We start from the raw sequence: 21541 nt of genomic DNA, 5'->3' as shown, positions 1-21541 counted from the left end.
TTTTATTATATATTTCTGTATACTCTCTGACTCGTGCCATCTCTCTTTCTCGTTTCTTTCTCTAGCTCTCTGCCTCTTCTCTTTCTATCTCTTTCTAACTCTCTACCTCTCTTCTCTGCACTACATGCAGCCCACACAGCCGCACTTGATGCTCTTTTCCACCTCTTCGCTGAACGAGGTGCCATCGCTGCACTCGAATGTGTATTTGCGGCGCTTGGACCTCTGGCTGGCACAGCAGGCTCCTGGCTGGCATGCTCCGCTGCATTCCACCCACGACAGCATGCGTGTCGTCTGGCAGATCGCGTACCCGCGCTGCACCTGGTAGAAGTCCCGCACTGGTTCACCGCGACACTCTGACTCTAAACAGGAAAGGATATACATGTAAATAGAACCGATATGTAGAAAGATATCGGTTTTTTGTAGAGCTTAACCTACAGAGGGTCATGAGGAAGCTGAAGACTTTGTCAAGGGACTCAGGGGGCTCAAGTGTAGGACACAATGGACAGGGCGCCAACCCATTTCAGTTCAGTTTAATTTATTTTGTATAGCGCTTTTAACAGTGGACATTGTCTCAAAGCAGTAGTATAGAGACATAGAAAAATGACAAAGTTTAAAATTAAGTTACTATTTATCTTTGACATTTACCCCTAAAGCGCAAGCCTGAGGTGATGGTGGCGAGGAAAAATCTCCCTAAAATGGTGGCACTGGTCAGTAAATAATGTAAATGTTGATAATGTATAATGTATAATGTTGATATAGTCTTTAACAGTTTACAGTCACAAAGAACTGTGCAACCAGGAGCTCCTGAGGAACTAATAGGTCAGTGTAGGCGCACTCCGACAATTTTGACCTGCCAGGCAGCTTACAAGCATGTCTTTGGAAGAAACCAGAGTCACAATCACATGGTGGAGGCGGAGCTCAAACCCCTAACCCCAGGAGGTGCGAGGATATAATTGATATGTGATTTTTCAAAAACCGTCCTAGACTGATTTTTTAAATCCGTCCCCTAAACCCCAGATCTATTTTCAGTTTCCTACATTATACACAATGCCTATCAGTTACTTATTTCATCTACTTAAAGAGACTGATGCAGCAGAGCTTTAATTCTCTAGACTATCTACCTCTCTTGCCTTGCTCAAACAGATCAGCTTCCAAAAGATTTTAAAGCAGTCGTCAATGCCTTTACGCTTTTCAGCTTATAAATCGCAGTCTACCTGAGGCAAGGTGTCTGCAATAACTCAACACAAGTGTGTTATATAGCTGCATTGTAACCAGGGGCGTATCTAGGATTTGAAAACATCAGGGGCTCAGCCCAAAACATCCGGGGCTAATTGAGGAGAGGGGGTAAGCAAGAATAACACGTTTTGTAAGGGCATTTTTATGTAATATTGTTTAATAATAAACAGAAATTAACACAAACAGTATGCAACTTTAGAAAATTTAATTCAATCTTTTTTCTGACTCCTCCCATCATTTCAGAGTCTTGCTACTGAAAAGGAGTACATTAAATTCATTACATTTTCTCTCACACAGGTATACCATGCAATATTATCTCTTTTACTGCTTGTGTGTGAAGCTATGCCGTGCAGATCCTTTATTATTACTATTATTTTACAATAATCTATATTATACATGCACCTATTATTTCATTCCTGATTTATGCTGCCACTACTGTATGAATTATTCTTTGATTATTTTTTTATTTTTTACAGCTTCTCTTCTCTTATTGTTCTCTCATCTCTCATTCTCTCAGCTATCTTACTGCTTGTATCTTGTCTACTTTGTGCTCTTGATGACTTTTCTATACTATTTCTTTGAGGGTGGAATCATCAGAGAGTATCTCCGAGACTTGAGCAAAACGATCAGTTATCATACTAGTATTTCTAGTGCTGAGAATTCCTTTATCAATAGACAGAACAGCCGAATGATGGAGTCTGTTCTGGTCCATTGTTCCCCTAAGTCATGTCTGTATTTTAACTTAAATACTGCATTAGTTGAATGATAGAAAGTCATGAGGTTCGGACTGTAATGTCTTAGTGCTTTAACAGATTAGATTTTATTTAGATCTATCTTTAGGCTTATTTAATTTAAGGCTTTTGTCCGTCTTGGGTATGGAATAATGTTCTAAAGGGTCCAATATGTCAGGGGTTTTCATAATCAAAGACAGTGGGCCTCCTTTTTGACACAATATACATTTGTTAGCCGACTTTTATCAACTGTGTTAACATTAAAAATTAGAAGTTAGACTTTTATCTGAATAATAAGATTGTTGTGTTTTCTGACATTTTTATTGCTGTCCCGTTTAAGGGCTGTAAGGTGTTTAAGTCACGTGGTGTGAAAGTGGCGCTGTGCAGACTGACAGGTGTAGGACATTAAAGTATCGCGAGAGCGGTTCTACAGCATATTCCAGCGCACACTCTCGCGGTATTTTGGCGAGAGCGTGTGTGTGTGTGTGTGTGTGTGTGTGTGTGCGCGGAGATGTCAGTCAAAATCGTGCACAGTAAACGGCAACAGTGCTCTAATAAAACGATCAACATTTCATTAATTCCTCTACACTCCGGTGAAAATGTTTTCGGGATAAAACATTCGGGGCTAGATTAAAAACATCCGGGGCTCCAGCCCTGAATGAATAGCCCTAGCGACGCCCCTGACTGTAACCCAGAACCTGGAGTACTGAGTTCTGAGGTTCTCCTTACTGCCTTTTATTGTAGTGAAGCATTATTTTGGACTCCTATGTTCCCCTTAACTAAATAGATAGAGAGATAGATAGATAGACAGACAGACAGACAGACAGACAGACAGATAGATAGATAGATAGATAGATAGATAGATAGATAGATAGATAGATAGATAGATAGATAGATAGATAGATAGATAGATAGATAGATAGATAGATAGATAGATTATTTATTGATCCCATGAGGGAAATTCTTGACTCATAGTCACCTATATAGTATATAGTGTTTGGTTTAGGACACAACCACAGTGCCTTGTTATGTGGAATCATTTCATCATACAATATAATGTGACTACTTTGGCTGTATGATATACTGCATATTAGCACACTATTATTCACTCTTACGTCATTTCTCACCTTGATCGCACAATTCTCCAGTGTATCCGTTATCACAGTGGCAAAACGCGTCACCCGTGTCTGAAATCTGGCAGCGGCCGTGCTTGCACTGTAACCTTCTGCATGGGTTGAAGAGTTCTCCCTGCTGGTTACACAAAGCACCGCGGTAACCTTCCTGGCATTCGCAGCGGTAGGACTGCATGTCCAGTGGGATGCATTTTCCATGTACACACCTGCAGAGAGATGAAAAAGTGTTCGGTGAGCAATTCTGATCTAACAAATATACACAACTCTAATGCAAAAACGGTTGTTCCTTAAGGGTCAAATAATATTTATAACGTTTGGCTGATGTAATGAGTGGACATTAATGTTGTTGTTGTCCTTCAGCTGCTCCAGGAGAACATCTGATCCTCACATTTCGATTTTTTGGCATAGGTTTTACTCTCAGGATGCTCTTCCTGATGCAACCCTCCATATTTTATCCGGGCTTCGGACCAGCACTGAGAGTTAACCCCTCTGAGGCTGGGTGGGTTCTTTGCCTAGGATTTGAACCCATACCATGGTGGTGATCCTGCTGCTGGACCACCAAGGACTAATGACTGGATTTTATTGTATAATGGAGTTTTTGGCAAGAGCAGGAAACTGTGAAATTCTAGAGAATTCCAGGCGTTTTAGAGCACCACAGTGGCTTGGATGCACCAGCGATTGACCTTCTGATCAAGAGTCCTCAGATTTTGGTACTTTTCAGTTAGAATGAATTAAATTTTAATTGCATATCATTTTTAACATGATACATGTCAGATAGATCTTTTATAAGCTAAATTGTCAAGGAAAATCTCCCTGAGACATGAACAATAAACCTTCATAGAAGAAACTGTGCACAATGACGTAAAACAGTAATAAAGTGTGTGAATAATCCTGGACAGTCTTTATGATTACAGCAGTTTAGTATCATCCAAAGCAAGGGTGAGCCAACTTCTAGCCAAAGCCAGAGAAGTGTTAGAATTATGCTATGATACAATTTTATTTTATTTTATTGGTCATATATACAACTGTACACAATACAACATGCAGCAAAATTAGTAAAAATAAAATAAATAAATAAATAAAAATGTAATAAACAATAAAATACAATAAAAATGCAATTTACCCTTATAGGTAAAAAATCTAGGTAAAATATATACAAAAAATCTTTAAAAAAAATAAAATATCTGAATACATTTTGAATAAAGTGTGCAATTATGTGAAATTGTTATATATATTCTGTACAAATCTTAATTTTTTGAGACTTAAACTTACTTGTTGCCCTGGCACGGGTTGGCAGTGGGCTGATCACAGTGCTGGCCACTCCAGCCTGGCTGACAATGACATACGGGGCCAAGAGCGGCGTCTGGTTGACAGATTCCGTGTAGACAGTAAATCTTTCGACAAGGCTCACAGCCGGGCACCACGCCAGGCTTCATCTGGGTCTTGGTGAAATCCTGCAGCTCATTGTTGATGTACAGGTTCTGGATGCAGCCATGGAAACTGGAACCGTTCTGAATGTGCCATGCGCGTGGAGCTATAGACGAGTGCACATCAACGGGCATGCCTGCCATTCAATAAAGAACAGGAGAGCAGGATTAAGAGCCTTGAACAGAGAGGTAACAGGATGGGAAGATTTAATAAATAAGAGATGAAGCATGGCAAAGGGGAGGAAGGAATATTTTAAAGAGCCGTGTTCCACACCTATGTAATCCTTATAAAAATATATATACAATATATGTATTATATTCAATTAAAATAATATAAATAAATATTTATATCATTATATATATTTTTCATTTTTCTGGTACAGATAATCATATTTCTATTTTTAATTTTTACATTTTATTATTTCTTTTTTCTTTATTTTATTGTTTTTATGACCTGGACAGTCAAAAATACTGTGCATGGTTGTTTATGTGACAGAAACATTTATTTTTTGTCACATTTATAAAGAAACGTTTATTTTTGTCACATAACGATTACAGTACAGTGAAATTCTATTCTTCACATATATCAGTTTAGGAAGTTCAGAGCACAGGGTCAGTTACGATACAGGACCCAACAGTGGCACTGCTGAGGCTCGAACCCCAACCTCCGAATACTTTGAAATGCTGAATTTTTCAAAACATTATACTGCAAGTGTTGTTTTCCGACTTTAATTAGAATTGTAAATACTTAAGAACAGTTATAAGGTGTTATAATAGTATAAATACTGGGTTCCTTAAGTGATCTTGATTCTTGATTGAGTCTGAGGTCCTATAAATCTTGAAATGCTAATTCATTTAAGACAGGAAACGATTTTGAAACGCAATGCATATTAGATTGTTTGGTGAAGTAAATACAGGATGCGATCGTGTGATTAAATGGTGTGGGACTCGGCGACTTTACAGTACAAAAGAAAAGAGAGAGGAATGTGTAAAATCATTCCTGCAGCATAGGCAAGCAACAATAAACAGCAAAGCACAAAATATAAGAGACACACATAAAAACACATCAAGCCACCCTTGAGATCTGAGACCAATTTTCATCTCCTTTGCAATAATTAGCATCCCCAACACTTTCAAGAATTTGACTGTAATGGTGTGATCTCAAGAGTAGCCATGAGAGTGAAAAATGGTTTCAAGCACAATAATGAAAAACAAACACACAGCATGCACACATCACTTTTTTTTATCGTTCTTTCTTTCTTTTTTTCTTTGGAAAGTGTAGACTGTATCTGATAGGGACTTAAAATATGGACTGAACATCAGTTGTCTAGTGAAAAATTGCGCATCTAATGACGCAAAACCAAAGGCTTTTCAAAAAGTTTTTTGCTTTTCTTTAAGCAGGGAAATGGGCCATAGCAAACACAGTCTAGGGAAATGGTAAGAGGGGGTGTTTAGGGTAGGGATGATTAACAGTAGTGTTAATTGCGAGTGCCTGCAGTGGAGCGAGGTATCTGCGCTGGGCCCCTACCCCCCACGTATAGCGGAGCGTCTCCATTGAGGGGCCTCACTGTTCCCACGCTGCCCATGGTGGTGGGCACACCGCCGTCGATCGACAAGTTCACCATCTGGTCAAAGGTCACCAATTCCACCGTGTGGAACTGACCATCGTTAATGGTCTCTGTGCTGGAGAGGGAAAGCAAAAGAGAGGAGGAGGAGAGAGAGAGAGAGAGAGAGAGAGAAAGAAAGAGGACAGAAGCAACATTACACCCTAGATATTTTTGGCTGAGTCGAGTTACATAAGCCTGTTTGACTCATACGACTGATTCACTCATTGATGTTTTTTCCCTTTTTAGGAATGAATAAATCAGAATCTGAAAATGGAATACATTTAAAAGAGATCATTTCACTGAATTAGTAATTAAGGTATGTAATATGGTGTATGGGGAATATTATTATTATTTACATACACATGAGCGACAGATTGAAGGAAAAATAGCAGTTATGGGTTAGAGGTTAAATCTATTGCTGGGAAAAGACAGCAAACAATATCACATATTATATACATATATATATATATATATATATATATATATATATATATATATATATATATATATATATATATATATATCCCTGGGTTCCATTGGTGTATCTTCTCTATCTTCTGACATACCTGTAAATGGCATGGCTGGGTTGACTGCCAGGGTCGTAGCTGACCTTGACATGACCTTGGAAGAGTTCCACAGCAATGTGGTCATTGTCTCCATTATACAGGAGGATACCATTGTCCTCTGCAGTGGACACCTTAAAGAGACAAGAAACGTTAGGGTGTGACAAAGCAGATTTCGCTTCGGTAATACAATCTGTCTAGCTAAAATGACAATATCACTGAGGACATTAAGTGTTTGAGGTCCTTGCTCAAGGGCCCAACGGTGGTAGCTTTGTGGTGCTGGGACTTGAACCCTTAATCCTTGAGCCTTAACCACTTGAGCTACCCTCGAATTATGAATTATGAATCACTGTGTTTAGTATAGGACCTTGTAGTGCTTTAACAGTGGTGAGGAATCCACACAAACATGCAATTATGTTATCAGACCAGCTCTACCTGCAAGGTGATGTTGGCCTGAGGCCAGTTCTTCAAGTCGCTCAGCAGTAGATATGAATCCCGGTCCACAAAATTGACACTGACCAGCTTCTCACAGCGCGGGCCGCCGAAGCCGGGCAGACACTGGCACAGCGCCCGACCTGCTCGCTCCACACACTGTGCATCATTCTGGCAGTCAGCCAGCTGGCAGGGGGAACGAGGCGCAGGCGGTACCTCACACAGCTGCCCGCTAAAAAAACCAGAGATTTTATTTATTACCTGTGTATCCTGAATTCATCTAAATATGGAAATGCCATTAAAGGCGTCTGTAACAATATTATAGTTTGGAGTAGGGATGCAGCGATTACATTTTGATTCCACAAAGAGTACACAAGACTAAGAGCTAACTGAGAACATTAGCGTTTGTTGTAAATCATCCGCATGTTTCAGAGCTGTATTTCAGTCAGTGATTGCAATAATCTTTTGTTTCTTGTGCTTCTCTAGTTGTTCATCGACCTGTATTTGACGAATCAGTTCAAAATAATAAACATTCATTGAAAACATTAATTAACAATAATAGAATATTAAGGCACAATTGCTAGAACACACAGCTAAAGATATGATTTCTACACCTACTGAGTGAACGTAGGCACATATTTACGTTTATGTAAGAGATTTATGTAACATGAAACAGACTGAGACTGACCTGTAGCCTCGGGTGCAAGCACAGGAGTAACCGTTGATCTCATCTATACACTCCGCGCTGTTCTGGCACTTGTGTTCCTGACAGTCGTCATAATCCACACTGCAGTCATCTCCTACATACCCAGGCGCACACATACACCTATCGGAAATAAACACACACACACACGCTATTATTAGCATTGAGAAACAATGCAGAAAATGAAAGTGGTACTTTATAAAATAAAGGTGTTTAATTTTTTTACATCTATATTATATTGTAGATGCAGGTTTGTGACAAATTAAAGGAAAAAATGTATAAATGCAGACAAATGCAGATGTTTCTAAACAGGTGTTCTAATTAAGCAATTAAAATCATCAACAAATTCGTCACCCATTTGAATATTAACCATTAAGGTGGCTGTCTTTTAGTAAATTTTATAGTAAATGTTATTACTTCGGGCCTGTTGCTGTGATAAGACAGGTTGATTGGTGCTTGCAAGGGCTGCGTTCAGGAGAACACACGTCTTCCAGCTCTTCGCACATCTCTCCTACACACACACACACACACACACACACACACATAGATATGAAAAGTTATGGAGAGACCACACACACACACACACACACACAATGTGAACCGTCTGTTTCTAATACTTTTTATTGCATCCTTTCTTTATTCATATGCCAACATTTCCACATCTGCCAGGTATTTTAAAATGACACATTTCAGCAAAGCCTTTGAACATTTTTTGGGGGGTTTTATTGACGATTTGAGGTGTAACATATGACCAACAAAATTTGGTCCTGGATTAAATGTAAATCTTTCCAAAAAAAAAAGAAAAGAAAAATCTAGTTTGCAACTTAAATCTAAACTGTATCCTTGTTTGAGTTTTTACATTAAAAATAAAAAAACCTTAAAAGAACTACTGCTCCAATATTGAAGTTTAGGTGGTTTCAATATTTATAACATAAACCAGCATGTGTTAAATAGATTGTGGAAAAAAGGGGAATGTGTTTAAACGTAAAGAAAAGTGACAATAGACTGATTTCAAGACTAAAAGTATTAATATTGTGTAAAATCAAGAATTCATAAAATTCACGTTGCATCAAGGTTTTAATTAGAAATTAAAGTTTTGTTTTTAAAACTGAATGGTGAAACAACTCGGTATAACAGAAAACATTTAAAGAAAATGAACACACACACACACACACACACACGCAAGTAGTAGTAAAGCACCAAAGTATAAAATCCAGTTTTGTTAACTTCATTATTAATAAACATTTTAAAATCAAACAAAATGCCTGTAAAAAGACATATGAAAATTTGGTACCTATGTAATAAGGAGCACACAGGCATGTGTAGTTATTCACACCGTCTTTGCAGGTTGCTCCATTCTCGCAATCGTTGTCTTCACAGTCATCGGTGTTGATTTCACATCTTTGGCCTTCGAATCCCAGAGGACATGAACAACTGAGGGAGGAAACTCTGATTAGTGATTTAACCTACAGTTAGGGCATTTTATATATATATATATATATATATATATATATATATATATATATATATGTTATAATTTATTATTATATATTATTTTATTATATATATATATTAAAATTTATTATTATATATTATTTTATTATATATATATATTAAAATTTATTATTATATATTATTTTATTATATATATATATATATATATATATATATATATATATATATATATATTAGGGGCAATAGAGTTTACTAAATATTATTTCAATGAAATTTCCTATCCATTTCACATTTCTAACACTTTAATAGATGAATAGAAGCCACGTTTTCTACCTGTTTAAACACAACACACAGTGCAGTTCAGTGTGATATTTTATACCACAGCTTTCTTGATTCTGATTGGTCGGAATTTGTTGATTCATTTTCTATAAAAGTATGACTCAGACACTATTTTGTTTTCAAGGTCCTAGTTCCAATGCGTTATAGTTTCTATAGCAACAACTCTTACGCACAGGCTTCTATGGTCTGATGCTCCATAATACAAAAAGAATGTACAGGTAGATTAGTTGTTGGTGAGGTTTTCTGTAAGGAAATTTATTCAGCATTTTTGGAAGGAGTCTCCAGTGTCAGTATAGTCAAAGCTAATGGTAATTTAAAATAAATAAATAAATAAATAAATAAATAAATAAATAAATAAATAAATAAATAAATAAATAAATAAATAAATAAATAAATTCATGGTTCTTGGTAACATGACTATATATATATAACATAATATAATATAATAAAATATAATACGTGATATATATAAATATAATATGTGAACGTAGCATAATTATTAGCAGGAATTAACTTATGTCCTGGATGTTCCACACTATTAAATATAACTATAAATGGATAAAAATTGCTGTGGTGTATATATATATATATATATATATATATATATATATATATATATATATATATATATATATATATATATATATATATATATATAAATATAAATATATATATATATATATATATATATATATATATAAAATTTTTAAAAATATTCCGAGATGTGCTGTGATTAGATTGAAATGCATAGGACCCATCTTGTTATCTTTCATTTTATAAAATTTTTTTTTTATTTACAACAAACACACATACATGTAGCTATCTTCTTCTTCGGACGCTTGGCACGTTCCTCCATTAGCACACGGGTTACTGATGCAGGCGTTGAGGGCAGTCTCGCAGTTCTTTCCCTGTGTAATTATATGAATAAGCGCTTATGGGAAAATCCAGCATGGATGAAAAAACAGGTGAGGTCACAATCTATGTTTCTAAAAATCAAACTAAATGCATAATGCCTCTCACCTTGAAGCCTTCTACACATGTGCACTTATACAGTTCTGCTGAATCTGTCTGGCATGTACCGTGGTTCATACAGGGGTTGGACAGGCACGGGTTACACTTCGCCAGGACTGATGGGTCAGTTTCACCTGCAAAACACACACACAAACACACACACACATATATTAGTAGTAGTACAGCCCTAAAAATAGAAAATAAAATCCATACAAAATTCCTCACACACCACAACACCAGAGGACGCAGTCGCCCGAATAATCTTTACTCATCATGATGAACTACACTACCAGTCAAAAGTTTGGACACACCTTTTAATTCAATGTTTTTTTGTTTAGGGATTTATTTTCTACACTCTAGAACAATACTGGAGATTTCAAAACTATGAAATAACACACATGGACTTCAGTAATCCATATGTAATGACAGCAAAAAACAGTCAGTTGTTATTTTAAGACACGAAGGTCAGGTGTTCTGGAATAGTTCTTGCAAGAACAGTATTGTCAAGTGCATTTGCAAAACCCATCAAGCACCATGATGAAACTGGCTCACATGAAGACCATCCCAGTAAAGCAAGACCAAAACTGACCTCTGCTGCAGAGGAGAAGTTCATTTAGAGTTACCAGCCTCAGAAATCACCAATTAACAGCACCTCAGATTAGAGCCGTTATGAAGGCTTTACAGAGCATCAGTAGCAGACATATCTCAATATCAACTGTTCAAACGAGATTATTGTGGATTTCGGCCGCCTTCAGCATTGTTTTACAATGTAGAAAGAAATAAACATCAGGAAAGACCATGGAATTAGAAGGTGTGTCCAAAAACTCAGATCTCAATGTTCAATCATTTCCTACAACAGCATATCCCAAAGTGTTTTATTCTTCTTATACCACAGCAGTGTAAGAAGTCAGTGGTTATAATATACAAATGAATGACATGTGACATGTCATGATTGTGATGGAAAACATTCTGACAATGGAGACTCTTTCCATAAATGTTTTAAAAAAAGTCTCCTTATAGCTTCACAATATCAATAAGTATTTACTAAATAGCATGTTTTTTTGTTTTCATATTTTAGATCATGTGACTTTCCTCTTCCAGTCTGGACTATAGTCAGAGCTGTGATAGAAAATGAATCAATATATACAACACAACAATGCTGCACTAAACTGTTTAACCTGGACATAAACCTGGATTGCCTTGAAGTTACATACACTATATTGCCAAAAGTTTTGGGATGCCCCTTTGCAGCTATAACAGCTTCAACTCTTCTGGGAAGACTTTCCACAAGGTTTAGGAGTGTGTTTATGGGAATTTTTGACCATTCCTCTAGAAGAAGCGCATTTATGAGGTCAGGCACTGATGTTGGACAAGAAGGCCTGGTTCAGAGTCTCTGCTCTAATTCATCTGAAAGGTGTTCTATCAGGTTGAGGTCAGGACTCAGGATCTGCAGCTCAGGTCAGGATGTGCAGGCCAGTCAAGTTCCTCCACACCAAACTCACTCATCCATGTCTTTATGGACCTTACTTTCTGCACTGGTGTACATTCATGTTGGAACAGGAAGGGGTCATCCCCAAACTGTTCCCACAAAGTTGGGAGCATGAAATTGTCCAAAATGTCTTGGTATGAAGCTGAAGCATTAAGAATTCCTTTTACTGGAACTAAGGGGCCGAGTCCAACCCCTGAATTCAATGATTTTGAGGGGTGTCCCAAAACTTTTGGCAATATAGTGTACTCTGCCTGGTTAGAAAATACATTTTGGTATATTTAATATCTTTAAGCATTAACTATGGTGAAATACGACACACTGCTTGAGTATGAAATTGTGTCCCCAATTACTGAGTGACAGTAGTTTATCACAAGTAATGAATAAAGGTAAGCTAGTTTGTTGAACCTTTCTCACCAGAGGCCAAAATATGTTTTGTTGTGCCGAAGTTCAGCATTGTCATGTCAGAGTAGTGTGTAATATGAAGCGCAAATGAAAGTAGACAGTCAGAGCTTTAGGAATTTGTATTTTTTCTGCTTTTTCTTAGCCTACTATGGGTAATAGTTCCAAACAATAAAAACGGTTAGGTTTGTGTGTGTGTGTGTGTGTGTGTGTGTGTGTGATTATATCCTTGATATCACACCCATTTCCACTCTCTATGATGCCCCAAGTGCTTATTTCTAACATTTGAAGAGGTAAGTATGTCTCAGACTGAACGTCAACAGTGTCCTGACTCATTTTAGATCAGACTAGAATAATTCATTTGTTTATACTGAGGAAAAATGTCCCTGAAGTGGATTTCCATTCCTCTGGTGGAACAGAGCAGCAGTGTACTGGTGTAAGGGTTCAAAGAATTTGTAGCATAGTGTAAGGAACATATTATTAAGGTAAAATATACCATGGCACTCAAACTTCTTGGCTGGCGTGGTGAGGAGCAGCTTTCCCTCCATTTCAGGTGGCCCGGTACAGCGGGCGATACCCGGCTCCTTATAACCCGTCTTCACCCAGTCTGAGAGCCAGCGCAAGCGGCAGTCACAGTACAGCGGGTTGGCACCGATAGCTCTGAAAAAAATGACACTTTACAATTAAAAAACGACTTATAAACAGACATTATGCTTTCACTGAAGCAAGGTCTGATCTTGTATTCCAGTCATGAATCCAAAAGTTAAATACATGTAGTCTTATAGACACTAGAGGGCGCTCTAGGACTGTTCATGATACTGAATCAACTTTGAAATTCTTGTAGTGTGTGTGTGTGTGTGTGTGTGTGTGTGTGTGTGTGTGTGTGTGTGTGTGTGTGGAAAAAAATACAGCCATTAAACAATGAAAGCAGAAAATAGACACAAAATAGATAAACGGGGATAGACAGGCGGATGTCTGGACGGTTTTAATATGAGACAGACAGGCTCATATTCTCTCTAAGATAGATAGATAGATAGTGACAAGATAATCTTATAAAAATAATAATCTAAAATATTTAATAATATTATTTATAAATAAACATTCATTAAAATGTGTGTAAAACAATTAAATTATATTAAATCTATATTAAATTACAGATTTTTTTTTTTCATTTTTTAAAATTGAAAATAAAAAAGATATTTGATTTCACGGTCAGTATTGGCATTTAATTTCTCCCTATATATTTACGTATTTGCTATTTAAACAAATGAGACAACAAAGAAGGAAGAGTGGAAAAAGACATAATACTGATAATATGGGTGTGTATTATAATAATAATAATAATAATAATAATAATAATAATAATAATAATAATAATAATAATAATAATAATAATAATAATAACAATAATAATAATTACAGGTTAAAAAGTGCAAACTTTGTCTGAATAGACATATGTGCAGATGTTTAGGGCCACACGCACACAGGCAGCGCAGACTACACTGTCAGAATTAACAAAAACACATGCTAGCAGTGTGTGGGAGTTGTTGCAGGCAGGACACACTGCGGCCCGAGCTGTGTACAGAAGCCACAGACCACAGAATGCCTGCACCATGTGAAGCGCCTATGATCAACTGACAGTTAAAGTGCTCTGTGTGTGTGTGTGTGTGTGTGTGTGTGTATGTGTACATTCTCCGATTTAACACAAAGCAGACTAACTGAAGGCTTTTGCTCAGATGAGATGTGCTCAGTTTATGTGTGTGTGTGTGTGTGTCTGTGGGTGTGTGTGAGACACAGAGAAAGAGAGATAGAGTGTGTATTCCTGTGATCTTTACACTGTAGCCATACTCACAAGTGAGACAGAGACACTGCGTCACTGAAGATCCCATCAGGAAACTCGGAGATGTCGTTACCGTGCAGGGACCTGAGAGAAGGGAAATGAAACACAATCACACTTACACTGTGCACTCTTACAAAAGCCAGATCTCTCCTGTTTAGCACTTGCTATTACTATTGTGTTACCGTCATTAAGTCACGCTATTACTGTTACATGTAGGTGAAATTATACAGGAGATGGAAACTTGGAAATAATAAAATATTACATGCATGAATGTGGACGGTGTGTATTGGGAGATTAAAAGACTCAACACGTTGGTTCAAACTCATTTGGAAATAGTTATATGTTTTTATAAAAAATATACAGTACAAAACACCCTTAAATGATCTCCCTGGTCCTATCATGCAAGATTTGCTTGTATTAATCCTTTATTCCCTTCTTTAGCAATGCACTGATTTATCAGTCATTTTCATTAACAGCTTTATCCTGTTCCAGGTCTCACTGGATCCGGGAATCTATTCCAGGGACACTAGATTATTCCCTTATTGGCTTGGCCAGCTCCTCTCACACTCTCATTCACACCTTTGGAGAATTTAGTGTTGCCACACCACTTACCAGCATGTTTTGGGGGGTGTGAGGAAACTGAAGAACCTGATGCAAACCTTATGCAGACATGCAAAACTGCAGGATCAAACTTCAGGTGATCCGGGAGCTGTGAGGCGGCCTGCACTGCACTGATTTTTGCCTTCTCTGAATATACACTACACTACCATAGACGGAATGCATATGAACCGATAATATTAGATCATATTTCACCTCCCACTCCCATACTTTCAGCCTCTTATCATAACTTTATGTTCATTCTAGAAAGAATCCCAGTGTTTGCAATACAATTATATACAATCAAATGGATAAGTGGAGCAGAGAGACATTATTTCCTGCCCGGTTATCCTGTTTCACTCTTCACGTTAGAAAAGAAAAGTGATTTTCTTTCCTTTAAAAGGTGTTCCTGAGTGGGAAAAATGTATGTTTTACTTCTTCAGCCTTGAGGTTTGAAATGACAGCCTGGATTTTATGGCCTGCATAATGCACAGAATTGCACTTTTTGTTTTTAACCCCCATGCCTTTTATCACGCTAATCCTCATTTCGTCTGTACATACAGTCTTCCCAGTGGACAAATCAAGCGTAGTTACTGTAAGCCCTGACTGAAGCCACAGCCTTGCCCCATTCTTGCAAGTTTGTTTTTCTTTTCCCTCTGTTACTTTTTCGACACCTGTCGCTGGTGCCACGGCGGAAGTCGAAACTATATTTTGGCGCTGCGGTTTTGGCAGCAAGCTTGCATGGAATTCAGCGGTGCTGGTGTTGGATTACGCTGGATGGACCGCACTCGTCTGGTTGGAGTGAGAGAGAGGACGAGAGCGAGGGCGACAGGGAGAGTTCCTCATCTCTCAGCAGGACGATTAGGTGACAAGACGATCAAAGGCTTAATGGTTGCAAAACAATATGGACGTCCTAATCCATCAGGTCATTACCATGTGCTGCTAAAAAGACCCATGACTTGACTGTCCATGTCTGGGATTCATTCCTTTCTATCCCCTTCTCTTTTCTTCACTTCCTCACATCCTAGTCTCATTTCTTTCTGGACCGAGTGCAAACCTCATCTTTTCTTCCCCGAAAGGCCAATTAACAGCCTGTTAATACCAAATCAAAACCATATTCAAGCCAGATCCAAGAACATGCAGGTCTGCACAATTATTTTCGCTCTTTTCCCAATCCCAGTAAAAAACAAGTTAAAGGTGACGCTTTATGATCGCTTTAGCACCTAGGTGCTTGTTTTTTTTTTTTGTGTGTGTGTGTGTGTGACGGCTACCTCAGTCTTTCATGCCTGGCGGCTTTGAACCCCTGAGCCCTTTCGAGTCTTTAAGCGAACTGTTAAACAGTTATGTCGCGACGCGTTATTTAAGCAAAACGGCGGGGAGAAAAGAAAAAAAAAAAAGGTGGCAATTCATATTTTATGGAAAGTCTTTGAAGAATCTGACTAGCAATAAAGAGATCAAAAGTTCTACCGTGACTGTGATTGCTTCTGCTAGAGCTAAACGGTGATTGAGACAATAGGGTGGTCCAGACTACTGCGGCTGTGGGGGGATTCAGTTTTAAGAGATCTTGGTAGGGATACGCTGCAAATGAGCACAACGTTAAAGAACATCAGACAGGGCAAGCACCAATGCAGATTTATAAACATCAAAGAAACCGGGGCAGGGCAGGAATAGACCGTATTTGCTAATGATCATCGGATTTTGGCATCATTTAGCCGTTAAAGAGCAGGGGGATGTTCGAGGCTTTGTTGCGGGCCGTAAAAACGCATGTCTGGAGGGCCACATGTCACAAGTCTGCTGCTAACACAACCTCCCCCCCCTTTCCCACCACACACTCACACACAAGCATCAAGAGTTGAGATATAAAGATTCTGGAATACATGGCCCTCTAGCCACACACACACACACACACACACACACAGTTCCATCTGTCAAAGTGCCCTCGCTTTCTCCCAGTCCCCACACACAGATGGCTTTTTTGCTTTTTCCCCTCCTGAATGAAGGGAGTCTTCAAAACACAATTTGGCAACATTCTCTGCTTAGTTTCCTCTCCATAACTCTTGGCGCTGCTTGAAGTGCACAGAAGTTCATATGCAGGCCACCTTCTAAAGGTGGAAATCATGTCCCTGGCAGTCAGAAAAAATGGGCCATGGCTGATTTTGAACCTCCTGGCACCCTGTCACACACTTCAGTAGCAACACTGATCTAGGCTCAGACTCTGTCAGGCGGTGTAACTGTACCCAGTAGGCTATAAAAAGAAAGAAAGAAAGAAAGAAAGAAAGAAAGAAAGAAAGAAAGAAAGAAAGAAAGAAAGAAAGAAAGAAAGAAAGAAAGAAAGAAAGAAAGAAAGAAAGAAAGAAAGAAAGAAAGAAAGAAAGAAAGAAAGAAAGAAAGAAAGGATCCCACATGTGCATTTGTACTTTGCAAACGTTCTGGAATACAAAGTGTGCTGTTAAAATATCTTTACAGGTTCTGCCACCTTCCTGATCCAACATTGCTACCTTAAAAAAATACCTGTTTACTCGAGTAACACTATTATTGAATGATAATTTAAATAAATTGGCTTCATTTAAAAGATTGTCATGTCATATATTTCACTCAAGTATTTTGCACATGGATACTCCTATCTGAAATTATATTGCACTCTTTAATCCATACAAATATCTAAATGTGTTCAGGATTTTTATTTATTTATTTATTTATTTATTTATTTATTTATTTATTTATTTATTTATTAATTAATTATTAATTTATTTTCAATACCTTTTAATTTTTTTTTATTATTACTCTCATTTCTTGCATAAATTTTGAAATGAATCGATCAATTTTAAATTTATATACCGAATGTTTTGTATAATTTTAATAGATATATTAAAGCCGCTTTATGGCAAATATCTATTGTTAAAAACTGCGACTCAAATTAACCTGGACTGAATTGAATTATTACTCTATGCTACATGCATTGTCTACGTATTTCTGAATTTCATTGAATTAGGCTTAAATTATGGTAAAATAAAAAAACATATCACATAATAGATACCAATACAAATAAAATCAGTTGCTCCTTATCAGGATTTCTTTATCGTTGTGAAGTTGCAAGGAAACTGGTGATAGGTTGAAGTTAATCATTAAAAGCTAAAACGGATTTTTGTACGAGGAAAACAAAACGAGACGTACAGCAGACGGAGAGAACGAAGTCCTGAGAAAGCCAGGGTCGGAATGCAGCGGAGTGCATTGTAACTCAGGATCCTGTTTAGATAGGAGAGACAGTGTTAAATTAGCCTTTGGATTTTTAACATATACAGAAAATGTTCTTTTGAGTAATGAAGCGGTTTCTCACGAACGGTGAAAACGTACAAGGTGGTGAGCTGGCTCATGTTTGCAAAGGAAGCGTTTGTCAAGACGTTGATTTTGTTGTTGCTCAGGTCACTAAAGAAGCAAACAAACAAGACAATGACAGAACTGACCATTAGTTCAAAATATCACACACGTCCTACGTCTCACTACATTTAATTAAAATAAAAAAATAAAATAAAATAATAGCAGAAAGAGGCATGTGAAACACTTACACCAGCTGCAGATACTTGAAGGTGGCAAGCTCTTTTGGCACGACGCTAAACTGGTTGCCGTCCAGGTACCTGCAGAGAGAGGCAGTCACGGTTAAATGCTACTTCTCTTCCCATATCGTCAGCGAGAAAATATCTCTCTTTTCCAGAACAAAAGACTCTCAGAGAGTCTGTCACCCACAGTGTGTTATAATAGGCCGCCTTTTTTGGCAACTGGTGCTTGGCCTACACTGAAGAGAAACAGTAGGGGTGTATATTAATAAAGATAATGACAATACAAACTTTATTTACATAGAACATTTTGTAAATCGGAAATTACTACTTACAGTGGGTTTAAGTATTAATATTATTATATAATGATCCTCAGTACAAGCCAAGTATAGATAGATAAACCTAGAGGTAGAAACTTATAATATTATAACGTCGAATATAAATTGTGTATTTTTATACAGTACAATGGAACCTCGGTATACGAATGCCATACCTTATGAATTTTCTCCTTAAGAATTGAAATTTTGCAAGAAATTTGCATCAGCATATGAAGCAATTTCAGCATACAACGAACCGAACTGAACGGCGGCTAAGTTGCGCGTACGTTCGTTCAAAACTTTTTGCGTCAGTGGAAAGCCTAGCAACGCCAACCGAAGTGATTTCAGTCAGCAAAAGCTGTTGCAAAAGAGTCAACCCACGATACCTTCAGCATGCGTTCAAAAGCTAGGTGATTTTTCGCACATTTTTTGTTGACAGATTGGTAGCAAGAGTGGTCTGTTTTATTTTTAGCCCAAGCTTGGTGCCATGACTTCCTTTGAGGAGCCTTGACATGGAGTGCTTGGCTTGGGTCAGTTCTTTGTAAGCAGCCATACAGTTTACAAATTGTGAAATCTAGATGACTGGACCAAAGCCTTTCCAAATCAACAGGTCTTGTGGCTTCTGGTATGCACTGGTTAGTACCAAACAAAAGTAGTCCAAGGAAGGCCAATCGGTGACCCAGAAACAAGGTCATGGCGCCAAAGGTTTACTGATTGATTCGTTTGAGGAGAGCTACTGTAGCACAAAGTGCTGAAAAAGTTAATTGGTGTCCAAGATGCTGACCCCTGGGCATTTACAATGGGCATGTGGACATCATTACTGGCTCAAGGAGCAATGGAAGAAGGTGACAGGTCTGGTTAATCACGTTTTCTTTTTTATCAAGTGGACAGCCGGGTGAGTGTGCCTCACTTATCAGGGGAAGAGATGGCCCCAGGATGCACTATGGAAAGATGTGAGATTCTCTGGGCAATATTCTGCTGGGAAACCTTGGATCCTCAACCCTGTCAAATTGTTGCAGACCAAGAACACCTATTCATGGCAATGGTATTTCCTAATGGTAATGTCCTCTTTCTGATGGATAATTCTCCATGTCACACTGCAAATATTGCTCAGGAATGGTTTGAGGAACATGACAGAGTTCAAGGTGTTGACTTGGCTTCCAACTTCCCCAGCTCTCAATCTGATTGATTATCTGTGGGATGTGCTGGACACCTCACAACTTATAGGATTTAAAGTAGCTGGTGTCAGCTACCACAGCACACATTCTTGTGGAGGTCTTGTGGAGTCCAGGTCCATGTCTTGAAGAATCAGAGGGATGGTGTGTGAAATAAAATGGTATAAAAGTTAAATTTGTATTGGCGCATTAATGTGTGTTTGTAAACATGCGTGTTTAGCATTGTATGTGTCTGACTGAATGACTGATGACTGCATGCTTTCTCGCTTGTTTGTGCTTGTGTGTGGAATGTGTCAGTCCTTCACTCACTCACTCACTCACACACACACACACACACACACACACACACAAAAAGCCATTTTGTATCCTGTCACCCCTCCTGCTGCCCCATATATATTTTATGCTACCGGACACAAAAGACCGGTCACTGGGGTGTGTCAATTGGTGTAGAGGCGGGGTTCAGTGAACTCAATGAAACCTGTCACATACTATTGTCTATGCCAAGAAATTCAAAAAATGGAGGATGGGGTGTAAAATTCTCTGTTTTGGCTAATGACTGTGGTTAAGGAGCTTAAAGATGAAAGCAGGACACATCTGGAACGTATGCGCTTACCATCAGTGAGAGCACCTGTATTTGGAAATGACAGGATGGTCTGGAAAAGAGTGCTGCACATTGTTTGGGGGTAAACTTGGGGAAAGCAGATTGATACCTACAAGTGTCCAAGTTTCCATCACTCCTACTCATCATCATGTAATTTTGCCTTTGGATGCTTTTTTATTTTTTTCGCTCCAGAGTTGCATATCACCTTCCCAATTTGCCTGGGGTTCTTTGGCCCTGAGCACCTGAATGACATCAGCCCTAGTTCCACAACCTCTTGGGAGCCACACTCTGAGGAATGCGGTTATTTATTTTTCTCTTGGTCTCATGTTTATAGCAAAACCAGCCGCATCAGTCCTCAGAAGTAAGGGTAGTACAGAAAAGAAATGTGCATTTAGAAAATTCAAAATGAAAGCACGCGTATCAGATATCAATACGTTTAGCTATTCATGAGCATGTGAAAAATGATGTCTTTCTAGCTGCATTTCAGTTTTATATCAGATTTGGCTGGCTTTGCACAGTACAGCATAATGACCATATGTTTGTGATTGAGTGTCTTGTTAAAAAATAACGTATAAAAAGTGCTTCTCCTTGATATTCCCAGAACTAGACTTACAGCTCTGTTACATTGCGCGGGATGCCCTTAGGGAGGGAATGAAGGTGCTTGTTGCTACAGCGGACCACTGTCTCCAGGCAAGTACACTCGCTCGGGCACTGGGGGCGTGGCAAGCAGCTGGCATCCTCTTGGCCTGTGTCATGGGACACAGAGTGGTCAGTAAATAGAACAGAGAATAGAAGATTTAAAGACAGACAGAGGACAGGAGAGCTCAACAACCTACTAACAGAACCTGCATTTATATGTGTTTAGTAAATCTGAAAACCTGAGCTGGAATCTTTCTGCCATCTCCTAGTACCAAACATAGCATCAGATGTCC

At 38.2% G+C, this 21541-nt stretch overlaps 1 protein-coding gene across 4 annotated transcripts in view; it reads right to left on the bottom strand.

Annotated features, from left to right (window-relative positions):
- slit1a (slit homolog 1a (Drosophila)) overlaps positions 1 to 21541 on the bottom strand; it is an 88238-nt gene that overhangs the window by 3021 nt on the left and 63676 nt on the right. For 2 of the 4 annotated variants that reach the window (XM_058384890.1, XM_058384889.1), the window contains 17 exons: positions 21223 to 21355; positions 18529 to 18597; positions 18317 to 18388; positions 18137 to 18208; positions 14378 to 14449; positions 13022 to 13185; positions 10647 to 10771; positions 10440 to 10534; positions 9127 to 9266; positions 8250 to 8343; positions 7818 to 7955; positions 7133 to 7361; positions 6701 to 6831; positions 6020 to 6210; positions 4373 to 4664; positions 3095 to 3306; positions 1 to 359 (listed from right to left, as the gene is read on the bottom strand). The exon at positions 1 to 359 is cut by the window's left edge and continues 3021 nt beyond it. In XM_058384890.1, coding sequence (XP_058240873.1) covers positions 121 to 359; positions 3095 to 3306; positions 4373 to 4664; positions 6020 to 6210; positions 6701 to 6831; positions 7133 to 7361; positions 7818 to 7955; positions 8250 to 8343; positions 9127 to 9266; positions 10440 to 10534; positions 10647 to 10771; positions 13022 to 13185; positions 14378 to 14449; positions 18137 to 18208; positions 18317 to 18388; positions 18529 to 18597; positions 21223 to 21355 — 2468 coding nt within the window. In that variant the 3' untranslated portion in view covers positions 1 to 120. The remainder of the gene's footprint in view (positions 360 to 3094; positions 3307 to 4372; positions 4665 to 6019; positions 6211 to 6700; positions 6832 to 7132; positions 7362 to 7817; positions 7956 to 8249; positions 8344 to 9126; positions 9267 to 10439; positions 10535 to 10646; positions 10772 to 13021; positions 13186 to 14377; positions 14450 to 18136; positions 18209 to 18316; positions 18389 to 18528; positions 18598 to 21222; positions 21356 to 21541) is intronic. The other 2 variants (XM_058384892.1, XM_058384891.1) reach the window with 1 other exon arrangement.

The sequence above is a fragment of the Hemibagrus wyckioides genome, linkage group LG29 (assembly GCF_019097595.1).
Source record: "Hemibagrus wyckioides isolate EC202008001 linkage group LG29, SWU_Hwy_1.0, whole genome shotgun sequence".
Taxonomy (NCBI): domain Eukaryota; kingdom Metazoa; phylum Chordata; class Actinopteri; order Siluriformes; family Bagridae; genus Hemibagrus; species Hemibagrus wyckioides.
The sequence above is the reverse complement of the archived record's forward strand: the minus strand, read 5'-3'. Positions and strand labels throughout refer to the sequence as shown.